The 10,649-nt window shown below is 35.6% G+C and overlaps 1 protein-coding gene and 1 long non-coding RNA gene across 2 annotated transcripts; one reads left to right on the top strand and one right to left on the bottom strand.

The window, feature by feature from the left end:
• Positions 1 to 522: 522 nt before the first annotated feature.
• LOC103434228 (GDSL esterase/lipase At5g33370-like) lies at positions 523 to 3,868 on the bottom strand. The gene is made up of 5 exons (XM_008372547.4): positions 3,373 to 3,868; positions 3,130 to 3,257; positions 2,535 to 2,777; positions 1,160 to 1,412; positions 523 to 971 (listed from the first exon to the last, which is right to left on the bottom strand). Exons 1-5 carry the CDS (start codon positions 3,602 to 3,604, stop codon positions 739 to 741), a joined length of 1,089 nt encoding a protein of 362 aa, XP_008370769.3. The 5' UTR covers positions 3,605 to 3,868; the 3' UTR covers positions 523 to 738.
• LOC139194938 (uncharacterized) lies at positions 1,390 to 2,016 on the top strand. The gene is made up of 2 exons (XR_011579733.1): positions 1,390 to 1,599; positions 1,755 to 2,016. It is a non-coding gene; the product is annotated as an uncharacterized lncRNA (long non-coding RNA).
• Positions 3,869 to 10,649: the final 6,781 nt, after the last annotated feature.

Below are 10,649 nucleotides of genomic sequence, written 5' to 3'. Positions count from 1 at the left end.
TAAAAAACGATAGCTATGGACTTCTTTAGGTGTGTTGAGCAGAAGATTTAGTACCAGTTTAGTACTGTTTAAATTTTTTAAAAGAGGGAATGAAAAAAAAGTTGGGCTCAATATTTTCCATCACAGCTGTGATTTCACAATTTAGGCCTATTGGGCAGTCATATAGTGCTTCACTTTAACATGTCGGCCCTTTAGTTTTGGGCCTTGAATGTTTGAGACTGTTGGAGTAAATCTGTTTTCGTCCTTAGAACTTGAGGTATTTGTTTTGTTTTTGTCGACTAGAAACTTTACTCTCGACAATTTATCGGGCGCGGGGGGAGGAGGTTTGAACTTAGAATCTATTTCAAATATTCAAAAGAGAATTTTTTGGGGGGAGGAGGAGGTTTGAACTTAGAATCTATTTCAAATATTCAAAAGAGAATTTTTATTAGACTAATAGTCAGTTGGTCATCTAAGATGAGACATGGTTGGTAACAAAATACGATGTTTGAATTTAAGGCTTACGACAAGAGAGTGAAGGAATAAAACAAAGACGAAGCTAATTAAGCTTGAAATTATTAAATACACACAAACCAATGAAAACAAAATTACAGTATTACACTAGCGTTTTCCAGGACATAAGGAAAATAATACTAAATGAGCAATACTAACGAAGACAAATTGAGGAAATTATGATAATCTTAAGTTAAAAAACAATCACACCCCTTGTAGTTCTAGTTATTTAACTAGTACGTACTTCTAGGTCTTAGTGTCCAAGGCCAAAATAGTGCTGAGGTTCATTGGATTCATGTACTTGTTGGACCCGGTAAGGATTTGCTGTACAATAATTCTGTTTGCCTTCTCAGAAGGATGGAAAGGATCCCAAAAAGCGTACAAATCTCTGTTTGGGCACAAGTTGGAGGCAAATGTGCAGAGTCCAATCCCATTGTAGGGTCCTTGGCCACAGCAAGCTATCTTTGAAGTAACAAATCCTGCAAAACAAACACCAGAAAACATTAATCTCGAGAGGGGGAGTCGGAACCCTAAACCCCAAACACATGCTAGACCTTGTGTGCAGATATGAATGCTCTCAACCAACTAAGTTATGAGCTCCTTCAAAGTTTTAGACATGCGGACCATAATGTTGTTAGATGTTATGCAACTTATTAAATCTACGCACCATAAGCTTGAGGATCGGAGACAAAATCCATGTGCATTTCATATGCATTTGCAGCAACAAATGCATCTGAGCCAAATTGGCTATTCAGGCTGTTGATCATATCGACTAGTTGTGGGTTGAACAAGGAGGCCGCTCGCTGCAGCTCCACTGCGCATTCGCCGTTTGTGCTGTGCTGAGCCAACTCTGCAGGAACACACCCTAGTGGCCCTGTGCCTGTCACCAAAACCTTACGAGCTCCTAATTCATACAGCCTCTGCATTTGAAAATATGAAGTAAAAACATCATATTGTAGAAAGCATGTAGAGTTTGAAACATATTGACCTAGCCAGTGACATAACAAGGAATTATTCATGTAAATTAGTGAAGGCAAAAATGTTCGAAAGTATGTAAGACAAGAGGAGGGACTTGTTATCTTACTTCTTTGGTCTATTTCTTAAGGGGTGTGATATCCACACACCCCATTTTACTTCTCACACACCCTTCTAATTTTCGACCGTCGGATCGGATAAATTGAAGAAGATCAACGGATATAAATTAATAAGGGTGTGTGAGAAGTAATTTGAGGTGTGTGGATAGCACACCCCTTTCTTAATAGTTTAAGTTAGCGCATTTAGAGTCTATTTGTCTAGCATGATATTAGAGCTCTAGGTTAGAGTTCAAAACCTCGAAACTTATTCCCCCACTTATTTGTTAATTTGTTAGGTGTGGTGTCGAACTATACTATCCTTGATGAAATGTGTTAACTTGGATTGTTAACAAGTAAACAACTTCTTTAAGCTAACGATGGTTTGTCTAATAAAAGTGAACATTCTGATGTATATTATTATTTTGTTCCCAGCAAGAGACTTGAATGCAGGCTGATAGTCGTCATAAGTGCTTTTGGGCAAAATACATTAATGAAAATGTCATATTGCTTGCTGATCACACCAACCAAACCAAACCTGTCCTCCAAATCTTCTGAATACTCCATGCTTACCCAATGGTCACATCACCCATTACTCCTCTTATCTATCCTAATTAACTTTCTTGTGACCATTTCTCTAGGTACATTCATATGGGAGTCATGTCTTTTATGTCACCAAATTAGTCACATCCCTTTAAATTTCTTATCAGAATTTAAGATTAAAACATGAAAATCACATACATTATTATTAAATCTTAATATCACATCCCATAGTGAGTGACTGTATTTTTAAATTACTTGGTAGTTGGAGAACATTTCTTATGCATACCATGTTACTTAAATAATGAAAAGGATAAGATGCTAAAGTAATAATAGCGAGTGCATAGTGCAACTATTAGCAGTAACAAAAACAATGACGGAAACATAATTGACGTACACTTTATAAAAGTCGTCATTGACATATATAGTTACCTCCAGAACTTTGCGGTACTCGGAGATAAGGTAGACAACATAGTCCGGGAGAGAGAATTGGCGAGATCTAGCAGAGAAGGGCAACAAGTAGTAGTTGTTGACAAAATCATTGCCTCCGAGGGTAATCAGATAAAGTGCTTCGTTGACAAGTCGTTGAGCCTGCTCAGGTCCAACTAAAGCACTCACTCTGGTCTGGTATTGCTGAAAGTATTCCAACTGTTTGTAGATTCGGATTATGTTGAGCTGCAAAATGTAGCATTTTTGGACATTGCTTAGATTAGAAGGTCTGCTTTTTAATTGTTTATGGTAATTTAAAAGTAAAAACGCAAAAAATAAAATGTAATTTGCATACTTTAATAGTTTAATCGTACAATATTACCATCAATTATATATAAAGAGTGGACTACTCCTTCTCTTACCAGAAACTTACCTCACACTTAGGATTACACTACGGCGGTATCCCAAATTAACCATGAACAGTCATGTACAAGATTTAACATTCTGCATGATAGTGTCATTAGTTTGGGATACCGTCATTGTGGTGGGCGCATGCTAGATAGAGACAACTAATATAATATGTTTAAAGAGGACGTACAAATTGGATTCCAGTGTCGTTGAGAATTCCAATCCCGGCAGAAGCAAAGTTGGCACCAACAAGTAGGATTTGTCCAGTGAGTTGTGGGCTCAAGTAGGGCAACGTGGGTTCTGAGCCAATTTGCTCACCTGAAAATATGAAAATAATGCAAAAATATGTTACAACAAATATATAATCACTAAGCTATAGCCAAATAAAATGTAACAAAAGACATATAATACAAAATGCACGTAAGAACCGTACTGATAAGATCTGGTATGTTAAGGCCATTCGAGAAACGACCGGTGGGTCGGTGAGTAGGATAATCTATGCCGTAAGGGTAGGAGTCGGCCCTGGCAGTGGTGGCCAAGTAGTCGTTGTTTCCGCTGTCCACCAACGAATCTCCAAACACGAAAAAAGCCCGTGCCTCTGCTTGACGGCCAGCACAAGCAGCAAGCAGACCTAGAACAACCCAAGAAACAAAAATGGTATGCATGGTGAAATAATTGCTCTAAGAAATCCCAGAACAGCTAACTCAAACGTGTACTTCGTTGTGTAAGCTCTGAACTCAAATTTATTCTACTTGGAAGTGAGTGAGCTTATTGCTTTATATACTCCTGCTTCAATTTGTTTGGCACCATATTAATGGCGTGCTCTACCTCCAGCGGATTAGAATCCAGGAGGACCACCATTTTAAACATGCAAATCTCTGGTAGCTCCGGTAGGTTAAATTAAATATTGGAGAATTATTTGAGCAGCCACTAGCATGTAGTAGTTATTCACTATTTAAGTACGATCTATATATAAAGTGCTACGTACACGACTTACTTTGCATTGCTTTCATTGTTAGGTTGGCTATTTTAGCATAGGTAACAATTTTAGCATGCAAATTACTGCAAATCAGATTAAAATTTTGGAATTTAGGTTGGTTTTTTTTTTTTTTACCTTTGAGTCAATTCCTGCTTGCTAGTTTTCCACCTATTTGTTACTGCTTCAATAAATTAGATTTTTCAGGAATTGCGAAGGTGCTACAATAAGTGACGGATTCAGGATTTAAGATTCGAATTTGGGTGCTTCTAGTGTTAAATATCCAAGTTTTTTAGATAGAAACATAGTGCGAGCTCGCAAAACAAATTTCAGTTTATTCACCGAGACATTTCGTTGAACACTTGATGACTAATATCAAGAAATTTATCTAGTTTTGTCCATGTAACCTGTCGAGATGTGTATAGCAAATATTACATCAAACACTAAGTAGGTACAAAGGAACTTGTACAAAACATTCAAAGGGTCATCGGAAGACCTTCACATGTATATTATTTGAACTTCGGATGGTCTTAAGACCACCTAAGTACTAGTGTGCATCCTCCTCTAAGTACAGTTTCCTATGTCATAAAATAAAATTCTGCAGCATATATAATGAGGATATCATTTTTTATCAAGCAATAATTGTAGTACGCCTTCAGTATTCTGTCATCCTGGAAGCTGTTGTATCATAAGCGAATTGCAAAGAAAATTTTGCGTGCAAGCAACGATATGTGTTTCCTCTTTTATTGTCATTACGTGACTATATATCTCGCTTTTTTTTATCTCTTGTCACGTAAGAGAGTTTTATCATAAGCCAACTGAAAAGCAGTCTTGGATGCAACCAATGATATATATATATATTTTTTTTATCTCTCTCATCACGTGACTAGTTATATCATGCTCTTTGTAACTCTCTATTCATGTGACCTATACGGTGATCCCCCAATCTAAGAGGAAATAACAATATTGAACTTCATTTTCTTCTTTATCATTCTGCAGTTTTGCTTTTATTGGTTTAAAAGCTGGACTCTTATAATAAGGTCAATGTCATAGCCATCTGACCTCCCTCATATCCTGCAACACCCTAATTAGTACGTTCATAAATATAGAACTTAAGGACGTCCATCACTCTCTAAATCTATTTATTTATCTAAGTATGTCTTGGCAGGTTTATATATCGCTATGTTAATGTAATTAGTTTTAGCAGCTAAATGAGTCAGCCCTATCTCATCCCAACTATTCGGGGGAAGTTTGATGCAGTTTTAAGCTTTGCCTTACATAGGAACATGATTCATATATTGGTTATAAGAGGGGGCAGAGAAAAGACGTAAAACAGATAAATAAGCCATGTGACCTAAATAAATAAGGTGGGGTTTGATCTATCTACTTCCAAGAGGTGCTTCATATATCATCGTAATGTACATTAAACTAACTGTGAAAATTTTAGGTATATGATCCCTTTTTTAAGACAAATAGAGGAACTCTCTGAAGCACACTAACAACACAACATTTGCAACGAGTTATGTGGAATTAGATTACCAAACAATGGGAAGATGTCCCTTTACAAAGAAAATGATTTGGGATTATTCAACACATCACATCTGATTAAGATTTGTGGAATAAGAGCCAGTTATTTCATCGTTCGACACAATTAAGACCTTGCTAGATTGTTAGTGATCAAGTTTTTTCAGAAGTCAAATGTGAAGATTGATGCTGATGGAATATAAATGTTGTTTACATGTATCTCTTAGCAGTAACATCAACAGTTCAACATGCATGTACTAGTTTGTCGTTTAAGTGTCACTTAACAGTCGCAGCAAAAGGAGCAACCATTTTGTTTTTTAAGTGCAAAGCAAAGCTGCAAATTGTAAAAGCACTTATCTGTCATCAGCTTCTTCAGAACTCACACACAATCCTTTGGTCGACTGAAACCTCCTCTTACGAATGTGCTTCATTACTGCTTAATGAAAACTCAGATCATAGGCTAGAGCCGTAGTAGAGATTATATCTGCAGCCATGCAAACTTGAGTTCAATAAATTGATGAGGTTAAAATTTCACAGCAACTGGGTAACAAAAGTAAGGCTTCTAACTTTCTAAGTGCAAGCTACAAATCATCATAACCCATATTTGGGCTTAGCCAACTTGATTATAGCAGAGTGCTTCCTCAGTATCCAAGTTCGAATTTCAAGTCTCGTAGTTAGATGAATATTTAGTGTAAAATATCGCTTTGTATATAGAAAACACAAATCACAATAAATTTCTGGTTACAACTGATAATCAAAAACTTTTGAAAGTCATAACAGAATTGTTTAGCCGAGTAAATGAAAACAAATTCATGAATAATTTGGTAAGCTTCTATGTGATACTATATATTATAAAATAAAATTTGCTACAATATTGTCCCCAGCTTCCTCTGCGACAAACCCTTCACGTGCATGGCTTAATTACACAAGCAGCCAACTGGCCAGGTTCCACAGATTCCCAAAGCACTATAACTATAAACCAATCTTTTCAGGCCCATAAATTCCCAACAAGGACAAAGGTAAGAGTATAAAATTCATATCGTTGTAAATAATTAATTTTCTAGATCCCAAGATGCAGTATAAATTCATATTGTAAAATAAATTTGTTGATATTATTTGCCAGTTTTCAGTACTTCATATTCTTGGGATAACTTTTCCAGTAACTCCTTAAATTGATGGCTAGATCGTGGGAACGTATATTTTGTTAACCTATATCAGATGAAGATCTTGATGTAAAAGGAAGAACAGTTTCGGTACAGAGAAGAAGAAGGAAGAATATGTAACTTTGTATATATATTCTTATTGAGCAAGTAATAGAAGGTAGAGTTGTTATTTATACAAACCAATCTCAACTAACTAAATAACACAACTCCTAATTTTATGACAAGTGTCACAATCTAACTCATACTCTAACATTCCCCTCAATTTCATGCTTTGATGAACTAAGCATGAGATTGTTACAATGAGTTTGAAAAAAAGGAGCACTCAACCCTTTGGTAAGTATATCTGCAAATTGTTCTTTTGAAGATACAAACTGCACAAATAACCGTTGTTTGGCCACTCTTTCCCTAATAAAGTGCACATCTATTTCAGTATGCTTTGTTTTTTTATGTTGAACTGGATTGAATGAGAGGGCAATAACTGACATGTTTTCACAAAATAACATTGGAGCTGAAGTTACAGGAACTTGCATAAACACAAGAAGCTGCTTAATCCAATCAATTTATGTAGAAGTGGTTGACAATGCATGATACTCAGCTTCAGTTGATGACTTGGAAACAGTTTGTTGTTTCTTGGAAGACCAGGAAATGGGATTAGAACCAAGAAACACTACCAAACAAGTGGTTGACCTTCTATCATTGGGATCTCCTGCCCAATCAACATCATTGAATGCTTTTAAATTTAAATCTCCTCTGGTGTAGGTAATTTCCAAGTGCATAGTACCTTTTAAGTATCTCAAAATTCTATTCACAACAGTAAAGTGTGCAACCATTGAATTTTGCATAAACTTGTAGACCTAATGCACAGAGGTTGCAATATCAAGTCTGCTAAAGGTTAAATATTGCAATGCCCCAACAATGCTTATGTACAAAGTTGGATTCCTATAAGGCTGACTATCATCTTCAAGCAATCTATTATAGGTAAACAAGGAGTATCACATGATTTGGACTTAACCATTTCTATTTTAGACAATAGATCCTGCACATATTTGGTTTGTGACAAGAATAAACCATTTTTGGTCCTGAAATCTGAATACCCAGAAATTAGTGCAATGGACCTAAGTACTTTATCTCAAATTCAGCTGTGAGAGCTTGACTAAATTCTTGAATTGCACTAGTTGCATTGCCTGTAATGATAATATCATCAACATACAATAGAAGAACCACAATAGCAGAATCCACTTGTGTCACAAAGAGAGAGGAATCAGAGTATGTTCTTAAACCCCAGTTTAGGTAGAAATGTAGTGAATCTCTCATTCCAAGCTCCGTGAGCTTGTTTTAAACCATATAATGATTTTTGAAGTTTGCAGACCAATGTAGAATGATTTGGATCCACAAACCTAGGTGGTTGAGCCATATATACCTCTTCTTGAAGAATGCCATGTAGAAATGCATTCTTGACATCTAATTGTCTCAGATTCCAACCAAAATGCGCTGCAAAGGCCACTACAAGTCTAACTGTAGTTGGTTTAACTACATGACTAAAAGTCTCCCCATAATCCAGCCTTGGTTTTTGACTGAATCTTTCAGCCACTAACCTGGCTCTGATACCATGTTAACCTATATCAGATGAAGATCCTGATGTATGTAAAAGGAAAAACAATTTTAGTATAGAGAGAAGAAGAAGAAGGAATAATATGTAGCTTTGTACATTTTTTAATGAGCAAGTAATACAAGTAGAGTTGTTATCTATACAAACAATCTCAACTAACTAACACAACTCTTAATCTTATGACAAGTATCACAATCTTACTCAATCTAACTCATACTCTAACATATTTATGTTCTTGGTGACGTTCTTTCTTTTTCTAGATATAAGCAATAGTGGGGAGGGTGATTTGATTATTGAACACAAAATCTCGCGTGTGAGGTTAAACATTATTTACCACTTGAGTTACACAAGTTCTTTGTGGTTTTGTTTGACATGTTAAGGAAACAATGTTTTCTGTTTGCACCAAGTTGTCAAAAATTCAATTGCCTAGTTGAATAATTAGCCTTTGAAAAAATATTATTATTAAGGAGATGAGGAATAATTCGATACTATTACAATAATTTTAGAAGGAGAGAGTTTCGAATCTAAAACGCATTGGTAGAAACTCAACACCCTATTACTAGGATATTGGACATTTGGAGTACGTGCAGTTGCATAATTAGCCTTTTTAGTATGTTTAGTTGGGAAAGAAGTGTTTGACTTCAGGTTTTTGGTCGAGGATTTTGATCATAAAGGAAAAACAAGTTAACTAGGGTTGCGCAAATGATTGTTGCTTTAACACTAAACACGCAAGAATTAAGTAGAAAAGAAAACATTTGGCTGTACATTAATTAATGATAGGCTTTTTAGCCAAAATGATCCCTGAGATTTGCATAACTCCTCACTTTGGTCCCTGAGATTTTAAATCAATATAAGTGGTCCCTGAGATTGTCCACCATCCATCATTTTGGTCATTCCATTAAAAACTCCGTTAAGTGTCCCGGAGCTCTGGGCCTGAAGTTTGGGCAATTTTCAAAACTTCGTAACTCAATTGTTTATCAACCAAATTCGACTCATAATATATCAAAATGAAAATAGGAAAGTATAGAATAAGATTATACCTATTTGGAAGCCCAATGGTTGCCAGATATGGTCAGAAAATAGCCTCAACGTTGACTAGTCAAAAGGAAAACTGGAAAACTCGCCGGAAACTGGGTAAACTATAAACGTTCATAACGTTTTCAATACTTAATGAAATCAAGTGATTAAAAAAACAAAAATCATACTTCTCAATGAGACGAAAAGAATGGTATCTTTTTCTACGGCTAAATTGCCGTGGTTTGGCCGAAAAATAGCTCGAAAGTGGCTAACTCGAGACCAAGACAGCCACTTTCGAGCCGTTTTCCGGCTAAACCACGTAGATTTAGCCAATGAAAAAGGTACCATTCTCTTATTATCGTCAAAAAGTTTGATTTTCATTTTTTAATCACTTGATTTTGTTGAGTATTGAATAAGTTATGAATGTTTAAAATTTACCCAGTTTCCAGTGAGTTTTCCAGTTTTCCCTCGGACCAGTCAACTTTGAGACTATTTTCCAACCAACTCCGGCAATCAATGGGCTTCCAAATGGGTATAATCTTATTTTACACTTTTCTATCTTCATTTTGATTATTATCGGTCGAATTTGGTTAATAAACGATTGAGTTACGAAGTTTTGAAAATTACCCAAACTTCTGGCCAAGAGCTTTGGGACACTTAATGGAGTTTTTAATGGAATTACCAAAATGATGGATGATGGACAATCTTAGGGACCACTTCTATTGATTTGAAATCTCAGGGACTAAAGTGAGGAGTTATGCAAATCTCAGGGACCATTTTAGCTAAAAAGCCTTAATGATATAGGGAAAACTATTACTGAGATATGTGAATTGCAACTTTGATAAGCCATCAGCCTGCTGCACTTCAATCAACTAATAAAAGCTATCGGCTTCTTAGCCAAAATGATTTATGAGATTTGCATAATTTCTTATTTAGTTCTGATATTGAAAATAGATAGAAGTGATCCTTAAATTTGTCCACCATAAATTATTTTGTTCCGGGAAAAATCTGTCAATATAAGTGGAGGGGTTAGTTTCACAAATGTACCCTTAAAAAGTTGGTCAGTGGTTGTTCACGAGACAATTTATATTGACAAGTTTTTTATGGAATGACCAAAATGATTTACGGTGGACAAATTCATGGACTTCCTCTATTGATTTTCATTGTCAGGGATGAAAGTGGGAAATTATGTCAATCTCAGACACTATTTTAGCTAAAAAGCCAAAGAAATTTGATGGAATATTGGGTTTTCAGTTTGATTTTGAGTGGGCATGTAGGTTGGCTATTTGAGGGTAATGCAAGGAAAATCATCTATTTAAATCATATATTTTTTTTGTAACTCTTATGTTGTGGTTGTTGATGATTAGATTATTACTTCAGTGTTGATTAACGTACTTATTTTCTATTAATAACACATCACA

Source organism: Malus domestica, chromosome 04 (genome assembly GCF_042453785.1).
Source record: "Malus domestica chromosome 04, GDT2T_hap1".
Classification (NCBI taxonomy): Eukaryota; Viridiplantae; Streptophyta; class Magnoliopsida; order Rosales; family Rosaceae; genus Malus; species Malus domestica.
The sequence above is the reverse complement of the archived record's forward strand: the minus strand, read 5'-3'. Positions and strand labels throughout refer to the sequence as shown.

Coding starts and splice junctions, on each gene's coding strand:
- LOC103434228 (XM_008372547.4), bottom strand. CDS start 3,604: ATGCATACCATTTTTGTTTCTTGGGTTGTTCTAGGTCTGCTTGCTGCT. Junction 3,258..3,372: donor TAACATACCAGATCTTATCA/GTACGGTTCTTA, acceptor TCATATTTTCAG/GTGAGCAAATTGGCTCAGAA. Junction 2,778..3,129: donor ACGACACTGGAATCCAATTT/GTACGTCCTCTT, acceptor TACATTTTGCAG/CTCAACATAATCCGAATCTA.